This window comes from Dipodomys spectabilis, unplaced genomic scaffold, assembly GCF_019054845.1.
Source record: "Dipodomys spectabilis isolate Male_0828 unplaced genomic scaffold, ASM1905484v1 ptg000749l, whole genome shotgun sequence".
Lineage (NCBI taxonomy): Eukaryota > Metazoa > Chordata > Mammalia > Rodentia > Heteromyidae > Dipodomys > Dipodomys spectabilis.
Window position 1 is genome coordinate 1 of NW_024871426.1, and position 27,638 is coordinate 27,638.

The window sequence follows — 27,638 nt, forward strand, 5'->3', positions numbered from 1 at the left end:
GTGTGTGCGTGTGTGTGTGTGTGTGTGTGTGTGTGTTTTGGTGCATGTATAATACTTGTAGAATGAATCCTAATATTTATCATTACCACAGGGGTTGTATCATTGGTATTTTTTTTGTCAGTTATGGGGCTTGAACTAAGGGCCTGAGCACTGTTTCTGAGCCTCTTTGTGCAAGGCTAGCACTTTAACACTTGAACCACAGTTCTACTCTCTGAGCAGGTTTCTTGATCTGTATATTTTAACTCATGACAAGCATATAGTATTAAAGTTTCAAACATAATTAGAGGTAGAGAGAATAATGTATATTTTCCATATATTCATAACTTTTTTTAAATGCCTAGCATTTGGCCACATTTCTTTTTTTTTTTTTTTTAATTTATTTTTTGTCCAGTTGTGGGGCCTGAACTCTGGGCCTGGGCGCTGTCCCTCAGCTCTTCAGCTCAAGGCTAGTGCTCTACCACTTGAGCCACAGTGCCACTTCCGGCTTTTTTCTTTCTGCTTATGTGGTGCTGAGGAATCGAACCCAGGGCCTCGAGCATGCAAGGCAAGCGCTCTACCACTGAGCCACCTTCCCAGCCCTGGCCACATTTCTTAACTCTTTAAATTTTCTTTTTTTCTTAGTGACTTACCTAAAGTAAATTAAATGTTTTACCTACTGGTTAGTTTGGACATAGCCTGAGGACTTCAAATCCTACATTTTATTAAAGATGATTGACTTACTACTTTTTTTGGTTCTTTGTGGGACTTGAACTCATGGTCTGGGTGCTGTCCCTGAGCTTTTTTGCTCAACGCTAATGTTCTAACAATTTGAGCCACAGTGCCACTTCCAATTTTCTAAGGTGTTAATTGTAGATAAGAGTTTCACGGACTTTCTTTTCCAGGCTGACTTTCAACCACAATCCTGAATGGCTAGGATTACAGGCATGATCCACCAGTGCCCAGCATAAATTTCATATGTGTTTCACTTCTACAATTTTATTTTAGGTACTATGGTTTGAGCTTAAGATCTTCAGCTTATTTAGCTTACTTGTACAGTTACTACTCAACCATGTGAGTGAGCCATGCCTTCAGCCTGATTTTTTGATGGTTATTTTGGAAATGGACTTTTCTTCCTGGCTGTCTGTAAATGAAAATCCTCTGGATCTCAGCCTTCTGAGTAGCTAGGATTAGTGTGAGCCAGCAGTGCGTGGCTCACTTTTTTATTAACTATTCATTTCTTTTTTTTTTTTCTTTTTTTCTTTTTCTCTTTTTTTTGTCGGTCGTGGGGCTTGAACTCTGGGCCTGAGTGCTGTCCCTCAGCTCTTCAGCTCAAGGCTAGCACTCTACCACTTGAGCTATAGCGCCACTTCTGATTTTCTGGTGGTTTATTGGAGATAAGAGTTTCACAGACTTTCCTGACTGGGCTGGCTTTGAACCGCAAACCTCAGATCTCAGCCTCCTGAGTAGGTAGGATTACAGGTGTGAACCACCAGTGCCCGGCTAACTATTCATTTCTAAGATATGCTTTTCTTACAGGAGGATAATGTATACTACAAGGATACAAAGATGTATTACTACATAAGGAAATGTATAACTACAGGGTTAACAGTTCTAGCTGGCACCAGTGGCTCACACCTGTAACTCTAGCTATTTAGGAAACTGAGATCTGAGAATCGTAGTTTGAAGCCAGCTGGGGCAGAAAAGTTTGTGAGACTATTATCCCCAGTTAATTACCAAAAAGCCTGAAGTGGAGCTATGGCTTAAGTGGTAGAGTGCTGTCCTTAAGCACAAAGGTATTAGGGACAGTGCCTAAGACCTGAGATCAAGCCCTAGGACTGGCACAAACACACAAAAATTAACAGTTCTTTGTATTATATCATATCTAAATTTGTCTGGTAGTTTATCATCTAAAGCCAGTTAATTGTATCTTGTAATACTTTGATTTGAAACAACTCTTATTTCTTTTTCAGATTAGTGATGACGAACCAGGCTATGACCTTGATTTATTCTGTATACCTAAACATTACGTTGAGGATTTGGAAAAGGTATTTATACCTCATGGACTGATAATGGACAGGTAAGATCTTTTTAAAATTTTTAAAAATAAATTTTAAGTGCCAGTAATCGTTGTAGTTGATATTTGAATATATATACTAGGCTAACTTGTTAATTTGAATACTTTTTTTTGTTGGTCATTGAGCTTGAACTCTGAGCCTGGGCACTGTCCCTCAGCTCTTCAGCTCAAGGCGAATGCTCTACTACTTGAAACACAGAGCCACTTCCGGTTTTCTAGTGGTTTATTGGAGGTAAGAGTTTTATGGACTTTACTGCCTGGGATGGCTTTGAACTTTGATCCTCAGATCTCAGCCTCTTGAGTAGCTAGGATTATAGGAGTGAGCCACCAGTGCCCAGCTTTGAAAACTTTTTATTTTAAAGTTGTCTTTACAAAAACAAAAGATTATTATATAATAATATATAATGCTATATAATATTATATAATAATATAATAATTATATAGAATAATGCCATAATTTGTTAGAAATCTGTAGGGAGTAGAATAAAGTATACATTGAAAGGAGGTTGGAAAAGTGAGCTTTTTGGGGCTGGGAAGGTGGCTCAGTGGTAGAGCGCTTGCCTTGCATGCTCGAGGCCTTGGGTTCAATTCCTCAGCACCACATAAACAAAAAGAAAAAAGCCGGAAGTGGCGCTGTGGCTCAAGTGGTAGAGCGCTAGCCTTGAGCTGAAGAGCTGAGGGACAGCGCCCAGGCCCAGAGTTCAGGCCCCACTACCGGACCCAAAAAAAAGAAAAAACAAAGAAAAATGAACTCTTTATCAGTTTGATTTCTTAATCCTGCATAGAGTAGTAGCCTGAGAATCACATGAAGGCATAGTCAGATTTTCATTATTACACATATAGCTTGAAATGTTTCCCATCAATAAATTAGAATGAAAAACTTTTTCTGGTATTACATACGTGCTTATATGTCTGACTCTTCTGTTTATTTTCAAATTGTAATCATTTTTGTTTGTTTGTTTGTTTTTGTTGGTCATGGGGCCTGAACTCTGGGCCTAGGCGCTGTCCCTCAGCTCTTCAGTTCAAGGCTAGCACTCTACCACTTGAGCCACAGCGCCACTTCTGGCTTTTTTCTTTTTGCTTATGTGGTGCTGAGGAATGGAACCCAGGACCTCGTGCATGCAAGGCAAGCACTCTGCCACTGAGCTACCTTCCCAGCCCTCAAATTATAATCTTGGTCTTGGAATAATGAAGCACTTTAGGCTGGGTTCATGCCTGTAATCCCAGCTACTCAGAAATCTGAGATATGAGAATTGTAGTTCAAAGTCAGTTCTGGCAGGAAAGTCCATGAGACTTGTATCTCCAGTTTACCACCAGAAAACCACAAGTGGAGCTGTTGCTCAAAGTTGTAGGGTATTAGCCTTGAACAAAAAAGCTCAGGAATAGTACCCAGTCCTGGATTTCAAGCCCCATGACCAAACAAAACAAAACAAAACAAACATTGTATAATGGAATCTGCAAATGGAAAAATACAGTCCCTAGACATCAACTGCTCATTTATACTTACTACATGTAAATGTGGTTATATACACATATTTTTAACACATACATGTACTATCATATGCTACTAATTGTTTTTTGGGTCCAGTTGTGGGGCCTGAACTCTGGGCCTGGGTGCTGTCCCTCAGCTCTTCAGCAAAAGGCTAGCACTCTACCACTTGAGCCACAGCACCACTTCTGGCTTTTTTCTTTTTCTTTTTTTTTGTTGGTTGTGAGACTAAACTCTGGGCCTGGGCACTGTCCCTCAGCTCTTCAGCTCAAGGTTAGCCCTCTACCACTTGAGCCACAGTGCCACTTTCGGCTTATTCTGCTTATGTGGTGCTGAAGAATCGAACCCAGGGCTTCATGCATGCAAGGCAAGCACTCTACCACTGAGCCACCTTCCCAGCCCCGCTACTAAATTTCATCAGACTTTTTTTTCATATCAGTACATCGAGTTATCATATATCTAACATATTTTAGTAGAGAGAGCGAGTGAGCATAGCATTCTGTTTGTAGATATGCCATAACTGTTCATTATTGATGGCCACTTAAAATCTATTGATTTGCCCTTACCTACTATATTAGAGGGAATATCCTTTTCCATGTATTTGGCACTTGTATCCAGATATGATATAAATTCAAAATCAGAAGGAAGGCATTCATTGTATATTATCCTCCAAAAAGTTGTATCATTGTATACTCCCAATGGTATACTACCTCACAATCTCTATTAATGTATAATAAAGAAATATAGTTGAGTCAGTTTGCCAATCTGATAAGTAAAGTGACATCTTTTTATTTCCATTTTAAAATTTGTAATGTTAGCCGGGCACCGATAGCTCATGCCTGTAATCCTATTCAGGAAGCTTAGATCTGAGGATCACAGTTCAAAGCCAGCTTGGGCAGGAAAGTCTGTGAAACTTATCTCCAATAAACTACCAGAAAACCGGAAATGGTGCTGTGGCTCAAGTGGCAGAGCACTAGCCTTGAGCTGAAGAGCTGAGGGACAGGGCCCAGGCTCAGAGTTCAATCCCTATGACAGACAAAAAAATAAAAAAATCAATAAATAAAAATTAAAAAAATAAAAAATTTAATGTTACAGTGTCCATAGTATTTTATCTAGTCCAGGTACTGGGACTTGAACTTATGCTCTCACATGCTCAAGCTTAGTATTTTCACTCAAGACTCATTCACTACCACACCTCCACATCTGGTTTTTGTTTTTTTTTTCTTTTTTTTAGTGGGGGGGGGGTCCGGTCGTGGGGCCTGAACTCTGGGCGCTGTCCCTCAGCTCTTCAGCTCAAGGCTAGCGCTCTACCACTTGAGCCACAGCGCCACTTCCAGTTTTTTTCTTTTTGCTTATATGGTGCTGAGGAATCGAACCCAGGGCCTCATGCATGTAAAGCAATCGCTTTACCACTGAGCCATCTTCCCAGCCCCTCCACATCTGGTTTTTTGATGGTTAGTTTGCTGGTTATTTCTTGGATTTGTCTGCCCAGGCTGGCTTCAGACATGGATCCTCAGATCTTACACTCCTAAATAGCTAGCATTATAGGTGGGAGCCACCAGCACTGGGCTCATGTTCTACATGATTTTTAAATATACCACCTTTTAATTTTGCTTGAGTGGGTATGATGACACATACATGTAATTCTAGCACTCAGAAGATAAGAGGATTACGAGTTTGAGGCTACTCTGATTTATATAGTGACTATCGTTAAAAAAGTTAATATATATATATATATATATATATAAATTTAGTTTTTGATTTATGAAGCAAAGATACTTGTCCTGGAGGAAATGGATGTGGTTTTTAAAAGTTGGAAATTATAGATTTTTTGCACATTTGTTTTCAATCTCTCATTGTATTTCCACAGGACTGAAAGGCTTGCTCGAGATGTGATGAAGGAGATGGGAGGACATCACATCGTAGCCCTCTGTGTGCTCAAGGGAGGCTACAAGTTCTTTGCTGACCTGCTGGATTACATTAAGGCACTGAATAGAAATAGTGATAGATCCATTCCTATGACTGTAGATTTTATCAGACTGAAGAGCTACTGTGTAAGTATAGTTAGTATGGGTTTTTGTTTAAAAAATATAGAGCAACTTTGGTTTTGTCTGCATTGTTTTGAAGCTCTCTAAATGATTTACATCTTTTTTATAGGTGATAGAAAAAGTTATTACAAAAGAAATAAGACAGAAAGAGAGCATATGGCATACATACACCATAGAGAAGCCCACAGTTAACCTAGAGGACTCACATCTTTTTTTTTTTTTTGGTCGGGGGTGGGACCTGAACTCTGGGCCAGGGCGCTGTCCCTCAGCTCAAGGCCAGCGATCTACCACTGTAGCCACAGCATTATTTCCGGCTTTTCCTGCTTATGTGCTGCTGAGGAATCGAGCCCAGGGTCTCATGCATGGAAGACAAGCACTCTACCACTGACTACCTTCCCAGCCCATGACTTATATCTTAATTTTACTTAGTCACAGTGGAATTTTACTTTTGGCAGTTGGAGGGCTTGAGCTCAATGCCTAGGCGCTGTCCTGGAACTCTTTTGCTCAAGGTTAGCACTCTTCTACTTTGAGCCACAGCAGCTATTTCAATTTCTAGTGGTTAATTGATATCAGAGTCTTAGAGACTTTCCTTCCCAGGCTGGCTTAGAACCACAATCATCATTTTTTTTCCTTCTAGTCCTGTTGTTTGAACTCAGGGCCTGGGTGCTGTCCCTGAGATGCTTTGTGTTTTACCACTTGAGCCACATTACCACTTCTGGCTTTTTCTGAGTAGTTTATTAGAGATAAGGGACTTTTCTGCCCAGGCTAGCTTTGAACCACAATCTTCAGATCTCAGCCTCCTGAGTAGCTAAGATTACAAGTGTGAGCCACCAGACCCCGGCTGTATATTTTTTTAAACTAAAATAGTTCAATGAAAATGATGGGTTGGGTAGAAAAGTTATTAGACAAATTTTTTTAAACTAAAATAGTTCAATGAAAATGACGGGTTGGGTGGAAAAGTTATCAGATAAATATTTCCCTCCACTTCTGGGGATGAACTCAGGGCCTTACAAATGCCAAGCCACATGCCTAGTCCCAAAGCTAGAGTTTGTTGGTGCATAGAGGTTTTCACAATTCCTAGGGATGGAAAACTACGAAAAAAATGAAGTTATTTCATATTATCCTCATTGTTTTACCTAGACTCCAAGAGGTAGACAAAGTAGAAACAAATGGTAAGGATATGTATTTATACAAAGAGTTCTATAGATAGTTTCTTTAAATTGTAATTTAATTATTATTAAGGTGTTGTACAGAGGGGCTACCATTTCAAAGACATATCTTTAAAGCTAGTTTCAGGCCTCTGAAAAAAGTGAGAAGGGATGGGAAGAGAGGTGACTGGAGGAACTCACTAGGGGGCACTCTTCCTACATGCCAGCTCTTCACCCCAGCATTATTGTAATCAAAGATGAGGTTATATCGCCAGATTGGGTTAAGTGATATAGTACCGGCTGTGAGTAAGCAAGCTGAGTGAGAGCATGAGGCTCTGGTTTTAAGCCCTGGTACACACCAAACAAATGCATGTAAGGGGGATTCTGGAAAGGGAAAATAGGAAGCTCATTCGAGACAAGAAAGGAGGGAGGGAAGTTGATATAGTTCCTCTGGACGCTCAGGTCATACAATTGATTTACACATGGCATTTGTATATAATTTGAGCACTTACACCTGTATTCTAGTACGTGGACTTTCTCATTGCTCTTTTGAAAAACCGTGTGTGTGTGTGTGTGTGTGTGTGTGTGTGTGTGTGTGTGTGTGTGTGTGTGTGTGTGTGTGTGTGTGTGTGTTTATGTGTTTGTTGATACTGAGGCTTAAAACTCAGGGCCTCACATTCTGGCTCGGCTTTTTCCTTTTTAAATTGTTATTATAAAGGTGATATACAGAGGAGTTACAGTTACTTAGGTCAGGTAGTGGGTACATTTCTTTTTCTTTTGTCATTTGTGGGGCTTGAAGTCAGGGCTTGAGCACTGTCCCTGAGTGCTTTGCTCAAGGTTAGTGCTCTGTCACTTTGAGCCACAGCGCCACTTCTTGTTTTCTGGTGGTTAATTGGAGGTAAAGTGTCTCACACATTTTTCCTGCCCAGGCTGGCTTTGAATTACAATCCTCAGATCTCAGCCTCCTGAGTAGGTAGGATTATAGGCGTGAACCACTGGTGCCTGGCTGTGAGTACATTTCTTTTGGACAGTGTCTTCTCTTCCCTCAGTTTCTTACAGTTTTTCCCTCCCTTACTCACCCATGAGTTGTATAGTTTGTTTTCAACATAGTACCACCATTGCTACATTTGTTCACCTTTTGTCCCTCCATTTCTGTGATGGCTTTTTCATACAGTGTTGGTGTGTTACCACTTGAGCCACATCTCCAGCCCATGTACCATTACTCTTAAATCTTTTTCTTAGCCTTCATTCTAAAGGTGACTGGGATCCATTGAAAAAAAGCCTCGGCTGGGAATGTGGTTTAGTGGTAGAGTGCTGGCCTAGCATGCATGAAGTCCTGAGTTTGATTCCTCAGTAACATATAAACAGAAAAAGCCAGAAGTGACGCTGTGGCTCAAGTGGTAGAGTGCTAGCCTTGAGTACAGAGAAGCTCAGGGACAGTGCCCAGGCTCTTGAGTTCAAGCCTCAGGACTGGCAAAAACAAAAACACTTCAGAAAAAAACACAAACTCAAAATTATGGGGCCACCAGGTGTGTTTAAATTTGGGTGCTAGTAGAGCAGCAATACCTTGGATGTTTGGAGTTGTCTCTTACCCCATCAATTACATCCTTGTGTCATGAATATTTTTCCATAATGAGTACACTTCAGTTTTTGGATGTTTATTCCTCTTAAAAAAGAACGCACAAGCTGGGTCTTGGTGTCTCAAGCCTGTAATCCTCACTACTCAAGAGACTGAGGTCTGAGGATCATGGTTCAAAGCCAACCCTGGGCAGTAAAGTCCAAAAGCCTATCATCTCCAATTAACCACCATAAAACTGGAAGTGGAGCTGTGGCTCAAAGTAGTACAGTGCTAACTTTGAGAAAAAGCTCAGAGACAGTGCCTAGCCTTGAGTTCAGGCCCTACAACTGACCACAGAGAACAAATAAAAAAATAAATGGAGGGCTGGGAAGGTGGCTCAGTGGTAGAGCGCTTGCCTTGCATGCCTGAGGCCCTGGGGGTTCGCTTCCTTAGCACAACATAAGCAAAAAATAAAAAAGCCGGAAGTGGCGCTGTGGCTCAAGTGGTAGAGCGCTAGCCTTGAGCTGAAGAGCTGAGGGACAGTGCCCAGGCCCAGAGTTCAGGCCCCACGACCAGACCCCAAAAATAAATAAATAAATGGGAAAAAAACACTTTAATTTTGGGGTATTTACTCTTAGAGAATCAATTCAAGTTGGATTGTAATACCACATTTCTACAGAAGGTGGCACTATTTACCAAGGTATCCAGTAGAAATGTAAAACTGTTTGATGTGTGTGTGTGTGTGTGTGTGTGTGTGTGTGTGTGTGTGTGTGTAACTGTGTGTAACTGTGTGTGTTGGTACTGGGGCTTGAAGTCAGGACAGAGGCAATTTTCCTCCAAGCATTTTTGCTCTAACCTAGCACTCTACTACTTGAGCCACAGCTCCACTTCTATCTGTTTTCAGTGGTTAAAGACTTAAGTTTAGTTTAACTTAAGTAGTTGCATGGGTTTAGTTTTGTGTTTTGGTTTACTTCTTTTGGTGCTGAGAATGTCATCCAAGGCCTCACTAATGCTAGGCAAGCACTCTACCCCTGAGCTATACACCCTCAGCCTGTCTCCCTCCTTTCTCCCTCCTTCCCCACCCTTCTCTTCTTTTCCTTTTCTTCCTCTCTTTCTCCCTCTTTTTCTTTTCCCTGCCTTCTTTTCTGGAATTTTTTTTTTTTTTTGGGTTCAGTCGTGGGGCCTGAACTCTGGGCCTGGGCGCTGTCCCTCAGCTCTTCAGCTCAAGGCTAGCGCTCTACCATTTGAGTTACAGCACCACTTCCAGCTTTTTTCTTTTTGCTTATGTGGTGCTGAGGAATCGAACCCAGGGCCTCATGCATGCAAGGCAAGTGCTCTACCACTGAGCCATCTTCCCAGCCCTCTTTTCTGGAATTTTGAAACTGATAGGTACAACAAGACAAGACCAACCTCAACTACTTTTTTTTTTTTTTTTTGCTAATCTTGGTGCTCAAACTCGGGGGCCTAAACCCTGCCCCTGAGCTCCTTTTTGCTCAAGTCCTAAAGCTTTACCACTTGAGCCACAACACCACTTCCTGATTTTTCTGAGATTAATTGGAGATAAGAGTTTCACAGACTTTCCTGCCTGGGTTGGCTTCAAATTGCAATCTCTGCCTCCTGAGTAGCTAAGATTACAGGTATAAGCCACCTCTAACTGCTTCAACTTCCTGAGTGCTGGGCCTATAAATACCAAATAACAGTTTTGTTGGTGTCACATTGGTCTGTGACTTGGTATTCCTAGTGTTCTTTCTTGTTACTATATTTTAGATTGCTAGGTTCTTTTGTTTGTGAGTAGGGCTTTAAATTTAGGGCTGTGTGCTAGCTAAGCAAGCATTGTGTTTGAGCCACACCCTCCAGTCCTTTTGCTTTATTATTTAAATAAGATCCTCCTGTTTATGTTTCCTGTGTAGTTAGGCTGAGAGGTTAGGATCTTAAGCCATGATCTCCTCATCTTAGTCTCCTAGGTAGCTAGGGTTACCGGTATGAGTCATTGCACCTAAACCAGATTCTTTTTTGTTGTTGTTACTGTGGTTTGAACTGAGTACCTCTTACTTGGTCAGCTAGCACTCTATTAACTACTCCTCCAATCCCAGATTCTTTTTACTATATGACAATATTACTACTGCATAGATTACCTTCATAGATTTAAGTGATTCCCTATTAATAGACATATCAGTAATTTTTTGATGAACAGCTAATAGACGTTGAAATGTACCTTTGAGTATTACTAAATGTTTTTGTGGTGTCAATTCCTGTAGACAGGATTATAGGGCCAAAAATGGCATACATGTTTATAATTTTAGTAACTATTGCTATATCCTTTTCAAAAGAGGTGGTGTCAATTTATACTTTCACCACAAGAGGGCTTATTTCCCGTGAATATCACCAAAGTTCAGTTTTGTGAGTATGAATGGGTGAACAGATCACTTTTAGTATTTTTCAAGTAGGAATCATTGTATATGTTATGGACCTCTGCTCTTTGTGTTTATTCTCCATTGTCTTATAGGTTATTTTGGAGCCCAAGCTGTAATTAGCAATGTTTGTCACCGATCTTTTCAATTCCAGTTCACATCATATTCTAGATTTTTACCCTTTCTAAGAATATAGGAAAAAAAAAACCTTCCTCCATTTTCTTCCAGTCTGCTTATGGCTTTATTTTTTGCATTTAGATTTAATCCATCTGGAATTTATTTTTATGCATGCTGTGAGGTAGGGACCATACTTTTATTTTTCCCCCAATGGATATGTAGTTGACCAAGCACCACTTATTGAATAATTCATATTTTTTGTACTGACTCAAAATGCCATCTTTATCACACACTAAATCCTCATATTACTGGGTCTGTTTCTGGGCTTTACTTTGTTCCTTGATGTTTGTCAATTACTGTGCTGGTACCATGCCATCATAATTACTGTAGCTTCATGGTATGGCTTGCTTTCTGTTAGGGAAGGCTCAGGCTGTTAACTCACCTGTCTTCACCCAGTTTTTAGTCTTGAATCCAGAACGTCCAAATTACCCTTATTACCACCAAAACTCCAGTGGATGTTAAGCATTCCCCTTTGAAACTCCTGTAAGGGTTTCTGTTGGGTTCCATGGTAGCAGAAAAATTTGAGAGCTAGCAAGGTATACCTTTTATAGGATTACTGATCAGACCTGGTTTCTCAGACAGTGCTGAGATTACCTGGGCCTGGGCCAGACTTTTGAAGGACTTATCCTTGGGGTTGGAGGTAATATAGACTAGTCTTTACAACTTGTTTGTCACATGGGAATGGTACAGGGCCAGAACCAGACACCTGTCATGCTAATAACTTTCTTTGTGGTTCAGAAGTGACTGTAACTGATGATTGGTGGCTTCAGTAATACTTCCCACTCAGAAAATGGGTGTGCTCTATTTTTAGGACTCTCATTTTTACTAATCTCTACTTGAAAGTTATTTAGCTCATTTTTAGAAATATCTCTTATAATTCCTATTGTGTAAAATATAATATTGTAGACATTAGATAGCTAACTTCTTAAATCTTCTAGTTTTAGTGCCTTGTGTATACATAAGGATGTACATATATATGATATTTTTTTTCTTAATTAGAATGACCAGTCAACAGGAGACATAAAAGTCATCGGTGGAGATGATCTCTCAGCTTTAACTGGAAAGGTATGTGTCTGGAAGGGAAAGGAAAGAGAACTTTATATCACTATACTTGTAATCAGCCACTAAGAGGCAGTTTATGTTGTATAACTCAATAATGGTTATTTAGTCTTTGGAAATACTCAGAATTCATTACATTTCCCTAGGTCATATACTAAAAAGAAGAGTTCAACAGTTTGCTAATACAAGTGGAGGAAAGAGAGCTATCTTAAAAAATACACAATGCCAGGTGCTGGTGGCTCATGCCTGTAACCCTCGCTACTTTGGAGGCTGAGATCTGAAGATGCCAGTTGAAAGCCAGCTCAGACAGGAAAATCTGTGAGACTCTTATTATCTTCAGTAAACCAACCCAAATCCAAAAGTGGTGCTGTGTCTCAAGTGGGAAAGCACTAGGCTTGAGCAAAAGCTCAGGGACAGTGCTCAGGCCCTGAGTTTGAGCCCCAGGATCCGGACCAAAAAAAAAAAAAAAAAGACATCCACAACTTCTGTAGAAGCAATAGAGTGTAGCAGCTGAAAGTCTGGAGTCTGATGGCTTTAATTGAAAACCTTCCTAACTCTGCCATACTGGACAGGTTTGTTAATCTCTGGGTCTCAGAGGGGTCCCAGTAGAATAGGGGTGATAATGGCACCTAACTCACAGGGTTGAGGATTAAGTGATAATACATGTAATGATCTTATATTTTTAAATATGCATTTAATTTTAATTATTTTTATTATCCTAAAGTAGTTGTACGAAGACATTTTAACACAATTAGGTGATGTAATACAAGTAGAGATATTAAGAAAGTTTTTTTTCCTGTTCCTGAGGCTTGAACTCAGGGTCTGGGCGCTGTCTCTTGAGCTTCTTTTTCTTTTTTTTTGGTCAGTCATGGGGCCTGAACTCTGGGCCTGGGACTGTCCCTCAGCTCTTCATCTCAAGGCTAGCGCTCTACCACTTGAGCCACAGCACCACTTCCCGCTTTTTCTGCTTATATGGTGCTGAGGAGTGGAATGCAGGGCCTCATGCATGTGAGGCAAGCACTCTACCACTGAACCACCTTCCCAGCCCTCTGAACTTCTTTGTGCTCAAGGTTAGCACTCTATTTGAGCCAAAGGTCCACTTCCTGCTTTTTCTGAGTAGTTTATTGGAGATAAGAGTCTCACAGACTTTCCTGTCCAGGTTGGCTTTGAATCTCAGATCTCAGCCTTCTGAATAGCTAGGATTATAAGCATGAGCCACTGGCACCCAGCTCAAGACAGGTTTTTTGTTGTTGTTGTTTTGGGGTTTTTGGTTGATCATGGAGCTTTAACTCAGCCTGGGTGCTGTTCCTGAGCTCTTTTGCTCAGTGCTAGCGCTCTACAATTTTGAGTCTAATCTCCACTTCTAGTTTTCTGGTGATTAATTGGAGATAAGAGTCAAGGACTTTACTGCGTATGTTGTGGTAGCGTAATTTGAACTCAGAGCTTTTCTCTTGTAAGGTAGGCATTCTACAACTTGAGCCACTTTTCCAACCCTTTTATCTAGAGGTATTTTTTTTTTTACCAGTCCTGAATTCAGGGCCTGGACACTGTCCCTAGGCTAGCCCTCTACCACTTGAGCCACAACACTGTCCTTGGGCTACAACTGTCCCTGAGCTGCTTTTGCTCAGAGCTAGCACTCTACCACTTTGAGCCTAAGCTCCACTTCTGTTTTGTTTTGTTTTGTTTTTTGCTGCTTAATTAGAGGAACGAATCTTATGGATCTTACTGCCTGAGCTGGCTTTGAACCTCAGTCCTCAGATCTAAGATTCCTGAGTGGTCAGGATTGTAGGCGTGAGTCACTGACACCTGGTTTACACTGAAATTTTTTTTTGAGAAATCAGTGATAAATGATGGAATATTGCTTTTCTCTTTGATATCAGTTATCATTTACTTGCAGACACTGCCAAGTAAATATAAAGAGATTGATCTTTTAATAAAAGTCTCAACACTGCAGTGAGGGAGATTATATCCCCATCTTGTATATCAGAAAATTAAGGAACAGAAGTATTCTTTGTAAAACAGCATGGAATTATGATACACCAAAACTCTCCATAGTCCCCTAAGTCACATAACTAGTAAGTGGGATAGCTTTAATTTAAAGACGGACACCAAAGCTCCTTTCTTCTTTTGGCTTTTAGATCTTAGTGTTCACTTCTGTTTAACTGAGTGTAAGAAAAGTTAAATGAAAATGATTGTGCAAAATTCTCTGCTCATCAACATCCTCAGAGGAGAAATGTGTGTGACTGATAGAGCCTTCTGCACTTTGAGCACTCTGTCCATACTTAGACGCTATTTGAAGCCCTTATGATAATACTAGTTTCTAAATCTCTGCTTTGAAAATAACTTTTTGCATGTGCTGGTACTCTAGCCTTGTGCTCTCAGAACTCAGCTTATTTGCTTGGCTAGCACAGTACTACTTGGGCAATGCCTTCAACTTGGCTTTTTGCTGGCTATTTTGGAGATGGAGTCTTCAAGACTTGTCTTGGACTGGCTTCAAACCATGATCTCAGCTTCCTGAGTGGCTATGATTATAGGCATAAATCCCTGGCACCTGGCTCAAAAATAATTTATCATCACAGTAGAGCACATTTATTGTGGTAAGATTATAGGGTCATTCAAAACTTCATTTTTTCTTTTATGGAGACTTAAGTGTGTACATGTTTACACACACATGTAAATATTCTCCTCAGTTAATGTCTAAAAATTTGCACTTTTTTTGTATGTTCCAGTACTGGGGCTTGAACTCGGGTTGAGTCCCTGAGCTTTTCACTCAAGGCTAATACTCTACCACTTGAGCCACAGTGCCACTTCTGGATCTTTTGGCTTAGAATCCTTAGATCTCAGCCTCCTGCTTAGGAATATAGGTGTGAGCTACCAGTACCCAGCTCAAAATTTCTCATTTTACATATGGAAACTGAGGCACAGAAAATCCATGACTTCCTTAAGTAATTTAAACAACTTTCAAGAACAAAGCCATGAGTCAACTTTTTATTTTAGAAAATCTTAGTACTAAGGACATCCAGTGCCAACAGACAATTTGATTGTTTCAACCAGGGTTTGCTTTGTAAAGTTTCTAAAAACAAGAATTTGAATGACTTCCTTAGAGCTTTTTATGATGTGATTTCCACTGACTATTTGAAATACTATGGCCAAATGTACTGATACTCATTTTTCTTTTTCTCCTAGAATGTCTTGATTGTTGAAGTAAGTTCTACATTTACTTTTAATATGGTATTTATGACTTTTCTATCTTAATTGCTCTATCCTAAAGGTAAGCCAGGAAAAGAAATGCGTCTTTATCAGTTTTATAGTGGGCTGTGTTTTGTAAAAACTACTTAGTGAAGCTGGGCCAGGCTGGAGGAGAGGAATCTCTAATCCTAGTTCCCAGGAGACTTGAGCAGGAGGATCTCAAAGGTGAGGGCAGCCTGGGCTACATAGATAGGTACTGTCTCAAAAAATAAAAATAAAAAAAATTGCTTTTACAGATAATGGAAAAGTTGTGGTATATTTCCTACTATATGTGTATATGTTTAATTCAGTGCCTTGCTTTTGGTTTTTTGAAATATAAAATTATTCTATTTGAAATTTATTTATATTTCCATATAAATACCATTTTATGTTAAAAATAGAATATTTAAAATATGCTATTTTCAACTGTTTATTATGTTCTTAAAGTTGATTCTCTTTTTTTTTTGCTGGTCCTGGGACTTGAACTCTGGACCTAGGCGTTGTACTTGAGCTATTTTCCCCTGGTCACTTATCACTGCTTAGCAGTGTATTATATACTTTGTCTGATCTCCCTATTGTTACTGAACTCTACAAATGCTAAAGCCTCCTGTAGCAATTTAGAAATTTAGATTATACCTCATGTTCAGACTCTATCCTCCTTCCTTTTTAAAAGGTTTTTGTGTGTTCTGGTATTGGGGCTTGATCTCAGGACTTTGTATTCTCTGGTGTTTTTTTTTTTGTCGTGGGGCTTCAACTCTGGGCTTGGGCACTGTCCTTGTGCTCTTCAGCTCAAGGTGAGCGCTCTACCGCTTGAGCCATAGTGCCACTTCCGGTTTTCTAGCAGTTTATTGGAGATAAGAATCTCACGAACTTTTCTGCCCTGGCTGGCTTTGAACCACGATCCTCAGATCTCAGCCTCCTGAGTAGCTAGGATTACAGGCGTGAGCCACCAGCGCCCGGCTATTCTCTGCTTTTTTGATCACATGACAATCTACCACTTGAGCCACACCTCTAGACTGGCACTTGGTTTTTAATTAGAGATGAGTACCATAAACTTTTCTGCCTAGGCTAGCTTTTAACAGTGATCCTCCTGCTATTCTCAGCCTCTAAGTAGCTAGAATTATGGACAGTAGCCACTGGAATTTAGCTATTATGAAATAATTTGGACTCAGAGAAAGACATGTTCAACACACACATACCCACCAGAAAATAATATCATTTTGCCAAATTAGCTTCAGATCTCTTTTTTTGTGCCTGGTTTTGGACTTGAACTCAGGGCCTGGGCACTGTCCCTGACCTTTTTTTGTTGCTCAAGTTTAGTGCTCTACCACTTGCGCCACAGCTTCACTTCTCGATTTTTTTTTTTTTTGGTGGTTAATTGGAGATAAGAATCTCAACAGTCCTTGTTGCCTGGACTGGCTTTGAACTGTGATCTTCAGATCTCAGCCTTCTGAGTAGCTAGGATTACAGGCGTGAGCCACCAGCGCCTGGCTGTTTTAACATTCTTTTTTAAAGAATTTTATTATATAGGTGATATAAAGAGGGGTTACCATTTCTTAAGTCAGGTAATGAGTGTTTTAACATTCTTTCTTTTGGGGGGGATCATGGAACTTGAACTCAGGGCCTGGGAACTGCCCCTGAGCTGTTTTCACTCATGGTTGGAACTGTTAACACTTTGAGTCACAGTTTTCTGGTGATTAATTGGACATGAGAGTCTCATGGACTTTCCTGCCTGGGCTGGCTTTGAACCACAATCCTCAGTTCTCAGCTTCCTAGATATCTAGGAATGTATCTGTGATGTGAGTCACAGACACCCAGCTGCTTTAGCTTTTTTTAATCTGTGGGTCCTGGGGTTTGAACTCAGCCTGGATGTTGTCCCTGAGCTTCTTTGTGCTCAAGGCTAATGTTCTTCCACTTGAACCACTGCACCACTTCCGTGTTTTCTTAGAGTGTTTTCAGTGAAGAGCATCAGGGTTGTGATTTAAGGTAGAGGTAGAAAACCTTTCTTCTGCTGAGGGCCATTTGGATATTTGTAACATCAGTCACAGACATCAGTACAGGCAAAAGAGCCTCAAGAGGCGAAGGAAAAATGCACAGTAGCATACACAAATCTGTCCCATCATGTACCAAATGATTTTAAAGAATGGGCAGACATCTCCCACTCCTGGTTTTAAGGGAGGTAGTTTTTTTTTTTTATAATATCCTACTTTTGATTCAGTGGCCCAGATTTCACTTTAAAGTCATATTATTTAGGAAAACCATATTAATTTGGATACTTTTAAAGATGATACAAAGCAATATTTCTGAAAGTGTGTCCTATTAACCAAATACAAAGATTTGGTTTCTTTTTTTTTGGTCCGGTTGTGGGCCTGAACTCTGGGCCTGGGTGCTGTCCCTCAGCTCTTCATCTCAAAGCTAGCACTCTACCACTTGAGCCACAGCGCCACTTCCAGCTTTTTTCTTTTTGCTTATGTGGTGCTAAGGAATCGAACCCAGGGCCTCATGCATGCAAGGCAAGCACTCTACCACGGAGCCACCTTCCCAGCCCCCTAAATACAAAGATTTGGGAAGGAGAGAATCCCTGTCTTGAATTTGGGAAGAAAAATGTAAAATTCCTTTTGTAAAGAAGAGCACAAGCTGGGTGCTTGGTGGCTCATGCCTGTAATCCTACTCAGGAGGCTGAGGTCTGAGGATCATGAGTCACATCCTGCTGGGTCAGGAAAGGCTGTAAGACTCTTATAGCAAATTAAGCACCAGAAAACCAGAAGTAGAGCTATGGCTTAATGTGGTAGAGCATTAGCCTTGAGCAGAAAAGCTCAGGGACAGTTCCCAGGCCCTGAGTTCAAGCCCCATGACTGACCAAAACAAAACAAAAAAACAAGTGATCAAGTCAGGTACCAATGGCTCATGCCTGTAATCCTTGCTGTTCAGGAGGCTGAGATCTGAGGGTTACAGTTAAAAGCCAGCCTAAGCAGACAAAAATCCATGAGACTCTTTTTTTGGGGGGGGGGGGGTCGGTCGTGGGGCTTGAACTCTGGGCTTGGGCACTGTCCCTGTGCTCTTTAGCTCAAGGAGAGTGCTCTACCACTTGAGCCACAGTGCCACTTCCGGTTTTCTAGTGGTTTATTGGAGATAAGAGTCTCATGGACTTTCCTGCTTGGGCTGGCTTTGAACTGCAGTCTTCAGATCTTAGCCTCCTGAGTAGCTAGGATTCCAGGCATGAGCCACCATGCCTGGCTCTTTTTTTTTTTAATTGTGAAAATACCGTACAGAGGGGTTACAATTACATGGGCAAGGTAATGAGTGCATTTCTTATCAAGCATTGTTGCCTCCTCCTTTGTTTCCCCTTCCCATCCCTTTCCATCTCCCCCCCCCCCCCCCAAAACGCCAAAATTGTTAAGTTCATTTTTGACATAATATCTTGTATATCTCATTGGTGCAATGGGTCCACCTGTATCCCTATTTAACAATTAACCACCAAAAAGTCAGAAGTGGAGCTGTGAGTCAAGTGGTAGAGTGAGTGCCAGCCCTTGAGTGAAAGAAAGATAAGAAACACTGACTATACCCTGAGTTCAAGCACTAGGACTGGCACAAAAGAAACAGAAATAGAGGGCAGCACACCTTTCTAAGATGATCACAAATTTAAGACCAGTGTAGGATGCATAGCAAGATCTTGTCTCAAAAAATGCAGATGTAGATGATATTTACCTGTATATAATTAAGTTTGCTGTTCTTGACACTTCTGTGCCTAGAAAAGTCTAGTACTAAGGACTGGCAGTCTCAAGTACTTGCTAAGTAAGGCTAACATGCTTTACTGACTAACCAGAGTATGTGAATTTTGATGAGAACTACTACACTGAAAAAAATGACATCGTGCCGGTAGAAAATGTCTGAATATTGAAGTTTCGGTATTGTATGTTTGTATAGTGGCAGTGAATGTAAAACAATGCTATCTTATCTATCATTTAAGTGTCTTTTCTGTTTTTAAAGGATATAATTGACACTGGCAAAACAATGCAGACCTTGCTTTCCTTGGTGAAGCAACATAACCCAAAAATGGTCAAGGTCGCAAGGTATGTATTACCTTTTAAATAATGCTTTCTGGACTAGAAATGTGGCTTAATGGTAGAGTGCTTGCCTAGCATGCATGAAGCCCTGGGTTTGATCCCTCAGTACCACATGAATAGAAAAGGCCAGAAATAGCTCTGTAGCTCAAGTGGTAGAGCGCTAGCACAGAGAGGGCCTCAGTCTAGGCCTTGAGTTCACACCCCAGGACTGGCAAAAAAAAAAAAGAGAAAGAAATAATGCTTTCTTCATTTGGAAGATTAATTAGGCAATTGTTTCTTTGTAAAGATATTACTGTCAGCTGTCATTTTAAGAAGTAGTATGATCTCAAATGAAACTGAGAAAATAGCCTTCGTAAAACTTTGCAGTCACATTTGTCCCTCTATATGGGAGGTGGGAGTTTACTGGATCTAATAGTCTCACAAACGCCAAACTCCCCAGATGTTCATATTTTTGATACACAATAAGGGATTATGTGATAGTATTTGAATAGAACCAGTCCATATCCTCCCATATACTTTGCATCCTCTCTTGATTACTTATAAAACACAATGTAAATATTATGCAAATAGTTATGCTGTATTATTTAGAGAATAATGATAAGGGTACAATCTGTATCTGATCAGTACCTACACAATATTTTTAGGATATTTTTATCTGCTTTTAAGTTTGTAGATGTAGAACTCCCAGATAGAGCCAATTGTAGTATTAACATCTGGTTTCTCAGCATACTAATTATATTAACTTGTCCTGAGTAGCGTGGCAGAGACTTGGAGGATCCTTACAAAATCAAGAGAAAGCTCTCAGGGCTGGGAGGGTGGCTCAGTGGTAGAGCGCTTGCCTTGCGTGCCTGAGGCCCTGGGTTCGATTCCTCAGCACCACATAAGCAAAAAGGAAAAAGCCGGAAGTGGCGCTGTGGCTCAAGTGGTAGAGTGCTAGCCTTGAGCTGAAGAGCTGAGGGACAGCGCCCAAGCCCAGAGTTCAGGCCCCAAGACCGGACCCCCCTCCCCCAAAAGAAAAAAAGAGAGAAAGCTCTCATAGGGAAGGTGATGAAGTGATAAGAAGGGGTGTGGCCTAAACATCTGGATCTGCTGGATCAGTGATAACACTGTCTTGTTTGGTGTCCACAATTGAAGTTTTATGGTCCCTTACCTCTTGGTTATACCTGGCTTTTTACTTTTATGTTTTAGTGTCTGTACCTAGTTATAGTTTCATCCTCCACAACTCAGGGATAAATTGTTAATCCTACTTCATGAATAAGGACTGAGGTGTAGGCAACTGCCTAAAGACACAGCAAGCTATGGAGATGAAATCTGAAATCAAGGAACTTGTCTTAGTTAGTGCTTTTGCCACTTGTTTTGTGTTTTTGTTTATATGTGTTTAAAGTTTCACAACTGCATTTTAAATCATTTTCCAATTTATGATTTTTGTGTAGTGGGATTAGCTATTCCTGTTATTTTTTTTTCATGCCAGTACTGGGCCTTACTCTGGCTTGGCTTTTCTGCTCAAGGCTGGTGCTCTACCACTTGATGAATACTTCCACTTCCAGGTTTTTGATTGTTAATTGGAGATGTGTCTCACAGACTTTACTGACCAAGCTTGATCCTCAGACCTCAGCCTCCTGAGTAACTATGTTTGCAGGCATGAGCCACAGTAGCTTGGCTAATTAGTTGATTTTTATAAACCTCTTCTAAAGAGTCAAAGTATCTATCTAATGTCTGACTCAGAATAAAACAATGAGAGTTGGCAGACAGTCAACTCTCAGTCTGTTCTTACGGGCTTTTCTGATAGCTGGTACAAGTGTACGTCATTGAGATTTTATGTTACTGGAAATTTGATATCCTGAAATACTCTGAGTAATGTAGTTGGCATGGATCAGTATCTTTTGAACTTTTTTCCTAATCTTCTGCCCCACTATGAAACTTTAATATAACAGATATTTTGTATATATTTTAAGTTTGACATGAGTTATTTTGTATATCTGTGCTTATTTTTTTATTCAGTGAAGGGTTTAGAATGACTAATTAAACTTTTTTTTCCTGGTCTTAGGGCTTGAACTCAGGGCCTGGGTGCTATCCCTGGTTTGTTCAAGGCTAGCACCCAACCACTTGAGCCACAGTTTGGTACTTAATTGGAGATGAGAGTCTTTACATATGTTCCTGCCCAGGCTGGCTTTGAACTGAGATCCTCAAATCTCAGCCTACTGAGTAGCTAGGATTATAGGCATGAGCCACTGACACCTGGCTTTAAAATGTTCTGTCTGTGTGCTGAAGTGCTCTGAGTTCAATACTACTACCACCAAATAACTAAATGACACACTTAAACACAGGCACAAAGCCCTATTATCTGATATGAATGTAAAATGATACAGCCCACTTTGGAACACACAAAGAGCATTAAAAAAAAAACCACAAAACTTAATATGGCTGGGCACCGTGGCTCATGCTTGCCATCCTAGCTACTAAAAAGGCTGATAATCTGAGGTCTGTGGTTTAAAGCTAGCCCAAGCAGGAAAATGTTTGAGAGACTCCCATCTTTGATTAGTCAGCAAAAATCCCGAAGTGGAAGTATGGCTCAAGTGGTAGTGTGCTGGTCCCAGCAAGCTTGAGACCCTGAGTTCAAATCCTATTACTCCTAAAGACAAAACAAAAATAAGCCCTAATTATGTAACTACAGTAAGACTCCAGAAGTTGTACTACCGATGATTTACTTTAGAGAAGTAAAAATGTATGTCCACATAAAATTCTGAACATATTTACGCTAGCATCATTTGGGCGGGGGGAGGGGATCTGGTCTTGGGGCCTGAACTGAACTCTGGGCCTGGGCACTGTCCCTCAGCTCTTCAGCTCAAGGCTAATGCTCTACCACTTGAGCCACAGCGCCACTTCTGGCTTTTATCTTTTTTGCTTATGTGGTGCTGAGGTATCGAACCCAGGGCCTCATGCATGCAAGGCAAGCGCTCTACCACTGAGCCACCTTCCCAGCCTTACGCTAGCATCATTTGTGATAGCCCCAGACTAATAGCAACCCAAATATCTTCTGTAAGTAAATGACTAAATAACTGTGCTTATATACCCCTACCATCACACTCAGCAATAAACAGGAGCCAACTGTTGATGGCCTTAAGGAAATGTTGCCAGTGAAAGTCATCAGAAAGGTACATACTGTGTGATTTCCCACATACTCAACATTCTTGAGATGACAAACTTACAGAGATGCAGAATATACTAGTAGTCACCAAGGGAGCTGTGTGATGCCAGTAGTGATAGTGGTAGTGATTTCTTAAATCCACCATAGGATACTGTTGTCTAAAATCATACACAAACATGTAGACCTGCATGGGAACATGCATGTAAGATTGGGGAATCTAGATGAAGCCAATTAGTTCACTAATATCCTTGTCTTGGTTGTGATGATTGACTGTAGTCAGGCAAGTTGTTGCTGTTGGAAGAAATTGCATTGAATGGGGGGAACCACCTTTTGTTGTTGTTTTTTGTGACTTCCTATGAAAATTAAAATTTTGAATAAAGTTATCAACATTGAGCTATACTTACTGAGTCACCTTTAGTGTAACTTACATAAATTGTATCAAGTCACATATACAAAATAGTGATTTTTATAAATAATAATAGTATAGTCAGTTCAGAAGAAAAAAATCGCTCAAAACATGTTTCTAGCAAGAACAAAACAATTGAAAACTTAACAATGAACTTTTAGGCCAAGGGTTAGCTCAGTGGTGGTTCCTGCTTAGCACGAGCAAAGGCCTTAAGTTCCAAAAAAAAAAAAAGTTCCAGCTGGGTGCCAGTGGCTCACACTTATAATTCTAGATGTCTAGGAAGCTGAGAAGTAAGGATTGTGGTTCAAAGCCAGCCTGGGAAGGAAACTCTCAGACTCTTACCTCGAACCACCAAAAATCCCAAAGTAAAACTGTGGCCCAAGTGGTAGAGCACGAGCTTTGAGCACACAAAAGCTCAGGGACAGCACCCAGGCTCCTGAGTTCAAGCCCCAGGATCAGCAGGTGCACAAAAACAAATTAGGGATTGGAGGCATGGTTCGGGTGGTAGAGTGCCAGCTAGTGAGTGAAACCATCAGATACCAAGTTTGAGTCCTGCTCTTGGTGGGGGGGAAAGTTAATTCTTTCAACACACTGATTTGTTTAGCCTGCAGTTGTCTTCATAAGCCAAATATTAGAAGTCTTTCCCACGTGTTTTACAACTTTAGTGATTGTATTTCCGGGGATTTTCAACCATCTTTGCTCATCAGTGCTTCATCCTTCAGATTACCTGCCATTGATGTAGCTCAAGACTACCCTTCAGACCCAGGTAGAGGGCAGTGAAAGGCCTTGTGTGTATGAGAACTCATTGCTGCCCCTTGCTAGGAATGCCTATGATTTACTTCTCTATTTCAGGCTTTTTTTTCCGAAGCATTAAACTAATAACCCTGGCATACTGCATACACTTTTTTGTGTGTGTCGGTCCTGGGGCTTGAAGTCAAGGCCAGGGTCCTATTCTTGATTTCTTCAAAGCCAGTGCTCTGCCACTTTAGCCACAGCTCCATTTCCAGCTTTTTGTTAGTTAATTGGAGATAAGAGTCTTCACCAGGGCATGGCTTGATGATCAGCTCAATGAAATATCATTTAGGAACATGCTTGTTTTCTTTTGTTGCACCCTGTAGTCTTTCCATATGTTACACATGTTGTATTTTGTAATTAACAGCTTGCTGGTGAAAAGGACCTCTCGAAGTGTTGGATATAGGCCAGACTGTAAGTACATTGCTTTTTACTAATCATTTACTCATCATTTTTTTTTTTTTTTTTGGTCAGTCATGGAGCTTGAACTCTGGGCCTGGGCTCTGTCCATCAGCTCTTCAGTTCAAGGCCAGCTCTCTACCACTTGAGCCACAGCGCCACTTCCGGTTTTCTAGTGCTTTATTGGAGATAAGAGTCTCATGGACTTTCCTGCCCAGGCTGGTTTTGAACCGTCATCCTCAGATCTCACCCTCCTGAGTAGCTAGGATTACAGGCGTAAGCCACCAGTGCCAGGCTCATTTACTCATCTTTTTTTTTTTTTTTTTTTTTTTTGTCGGTCATGGGGCTTGAACTCTGGGCTTGGGCGCTGTCCCTGGGCTCTTCAGCTCAAGGCGAGCACTCTACCACGTGAGCCACAGCACCACTTCCGGTTTTCTAGTGGTTTATTGGAGATAAGAGTCTCACGGACTTTTCTGCCAGGGCTGGCTTTGAACCACAATCCTCAGATCTCAGCCTCCTGAGTAGCTAGGATTCCAGGCGTGAGCCTCATCTTTAACCTAAAAAGGTTTATGTGAAATGGCTTAGAGCTACTTCAGAGAATATTTGTAAAGAAGGCACATTTGCAAGTATTAGATATGAAAGTAATGCTTTCTGTATCTAATGATAACTTGAGATTTTTTTTTTCAGTTGTTGGTTTTGAAATTCCAGACAAGTTTGTTGTGGGATATGCCCTTGATTATAATGAATACTTCAGGGATTTGAATGTAAGTAGTGCTTCTTTTTCTTGCTTTCATTTTTCAAAACCCACATAAAAATTTAGGGAAGGGAAGAATTGTTTTCTCCTTTCCAGCACCTCATAATTTGACCAGACTGATGGTTCCCATTAGTCACATAAAGCAGTAGTCAAGTACAGACGTCCCTAGAACTGGAGCTTCGCCAGGCTAGTATGACACTTCTTGCTGGCTAAAAATAGTTGAACAGCTTTAAGATACAATAACTATCTCATTACCGTTTTCGATGATAAATAGGTTCATTGAAAGAAATGATAGAGTTTGAGGCTTTTAATTCGGCTCTGCTTTAAATTCCCACCTCCCACTCTAGAGGCAGAAGAGTCTAGTGCATGTGCTTATGAACGTGGGTATGTTTGTCAACTTGGTATATTGGTGTGAACATGGGTGAGTGTGATATATTGGTGAACATGGGTGTTGTGTGGCCATGGAGTGTTTATGAATGTGAGTGGATGTGTTTGAGTTTTGAGTGTGATATACTTGTGAACACGAGTGAATGTGAGCATGGTAGGTGTTTGGGAACATGGGTGAGGAGGATTTAGGAAGACCACCCTGAGAATGCCATCTCTAGCAGCTTTCTCCATCTTGCTGAACTCCCTACTGTATGCCCATTCTAATAGGACCTAGAATTCTCTGCTGTATTTCTTTTTCACAGTTACATACTTGGGAATCCAAAAGCAAACTAATGGGACAAACTATTTATTTCTCAAAACACATTCTCTCCAGAAGTGACTGGCTGGGAGTCCAAGTATTGCATCTGTTTGTTTAGTACAATCAGGGCAGCATAATACTATTCTAACAAGATAGGCAAAATGCTGTCCTGGCCTTTTGATTTCACAGTACACTCTTCTAATCTGAGTTTCTGCGGTTTTATTTTATAGCATGTTTGTGTCATTAGTGAAACTGGAAAAGCCAAGTACAAAGCTTAAGACGAGTGTTCAAGTGGAGTCTGGAAACATGAAGAGTCCCATTGACGTCATCAGATGTTCCTAGTTCCGTGGCCATCTGCTTAGTAAAGCTTTTTGCATGAACCTTCTAAGAATTTTATCTGTTTTGTATTTTAGAAATGTCAGTTGCTGCATTCTTAAACTTTTTATTTGCACTATGAGCCTATAGGCAGATTACCAGTTCCCAATGGGTAGATTGTTTAACTTGCGGATGGAAAAGTCTCTTAAACCACACCACTGTTAAATGATAATATTGAAATTGTATCTGTAAGAAGCATTTAAAAAGAAGATATATTAGTTTTTTAATTGGTATTTTAATTTTTATATATTTGGGGGAAAATGGAGGTGATTGACTATTGTTAATTGTACCACCGTGCATTTGGAACAGTCAGAGACAGTCAGTTCTCACCAGTAACAGCAGCCTGTTCAGTAGTAGTGACAATGTTGGCTCACTTGCTCAGATTGTTTCTGTGAATCTTGTCAACAGTTCCTTTCAAATGCAAATAAATAAAGTTCAAAAAATTACTACTTTTTGAACTCTCAAATGTAAAAGTCCTGAAAAATAAGAACTGTTCTCCTCCAAAGAAGCTATGCATGCCTACCATTTCCATCTACAAACTAACAATATATTTTTCCATTGGTTTCTATTTATTATCTTTTCCTTCCATTTTAGTAACAGGTTTAAATTATAGTCTTTACCAAGCACAGCAAATAATTATCTGGTAAACTGAAATGATGGAGCTAGCAAAGTTCCTATGTAATTCAGAGATATAGTATACATTTTAGGCACATGGCATACTGTTTTCGGTGCCAGTCCTGGGGCTTGAACTCAGGGTCTGGGTGCTGTCCCTAAGCTCTTTTGCTCAAGGCTAGAGCACTGCTGACTGTTTTGGTGTTTAATTGGTGATGAGCCTTATGGACTTTCCTGCCCAGACTGGCTTTGAACTGTGATTCTCATACCTTAGCCTCCTGAGAAACTAGGTTTGCAGGCCTGAGCCATTGGTACCCAGCTACACATGACACACTTTATGTTAAAAGAACACAGCTTTCTCTTGGAATCTGTGAAGTTATTCAGAACGTAATGCCAGCTACATCTCAACAGATTATTTTGGATGTGGGTGTCCTCTTACCTCTGCATAGACAATGCTTCCTTGACCAAAGAACAACCCCCCCCCCCATTTTTTTATTCTCTAGAAGCAAGAGAAAAGTTTTTAAAACAAAAGTCTTAAGTTGCTTTCCTGTATTTCTTTTTGGTGAGGTATGAGCTAGCACCTTTGTGAGCAATTTCCCTGTATTTCTTTCAAAGTTCTATATAAGCCGGACACTGGTGCCACCTAACTACTCAGGAGGTTGAGATCTGAGACTCATGGTTTGAAGCCAACTTGGCCAGGATAAGTCTGTTAGATTCTATGTCCAATAAACTACTACTAAGAAAAAACAAAAACTAGAAGTGACACAATTGATAGAGCTAGTGCTCTACCTTGAGCAAATAAAGCTCAGGGATAATGCCTAGGCCTTGAGTTCAAGCCTCAGGACCAGCACCATAAAAAGTCTGAATATTAATATTCCAGTCTTAGAACTTCCTAGTTTAGGGCTGGGAAGGTGGCTCAGTGGTAGAGTGCTTGCCTTGCATGCAAGAGTCCCTGGGTTCAATTCCCCAGCACCACATAAGCAAAAAGAAGAAAAGCCGGAAGTAGCGCTGTGGCTCAAGTGGTAGAGTGGTAGCCTTGAGCTGAAGAGCTGAGGGACAGTGCCCATGCCCAGAGTTCAGGCCCCACAACTGGACCCAAAAAAAAAAAAAAAAAAAAGAACTTCCTAGTTTATGAACATCTCATTTTTTTGGTCTCATTTGGTCTTTAAACCTGCTATTACCGCATGTGAGTGCAATAGCCAGAATTAGGCCTAAGTCTTGCCCCACAA

The 27,638-nt window shown here is 40.6% G+C and overlaps 1 protein-coding gene across 1 annotated transcript; it reads left to right on the forward strand.

The window, feature by feature from the left end:
- Positions 1 to 1,943: 1,943 nt before the first annotated feature.
- Hprt1 (hypoxanthine phosphoribosyltransferase 1) lies at positions 1,944 to 26,243 on the forward strand (the record flags this gene model as incomplete). The annotated part of the gene is made up of 8 exons (XM_042672646.1): positions 1,944 to 2,056; positions 5,413 to 5,596; positions 11,884 to 11,949; positions 15,130 to 15,147; positions 19,162 to 19,244; positions 23,952 to 23,998; positions 24,671 to 24,747; positions 25,653 to 26,243. Coding segments are annotated over 8 exons (636 nt in total), but the record flags the coding sequence as incomplete, so codon positions are not given.
- Positions 26,244 to 27,638: the final 1,395 nt, after the last annotated feature.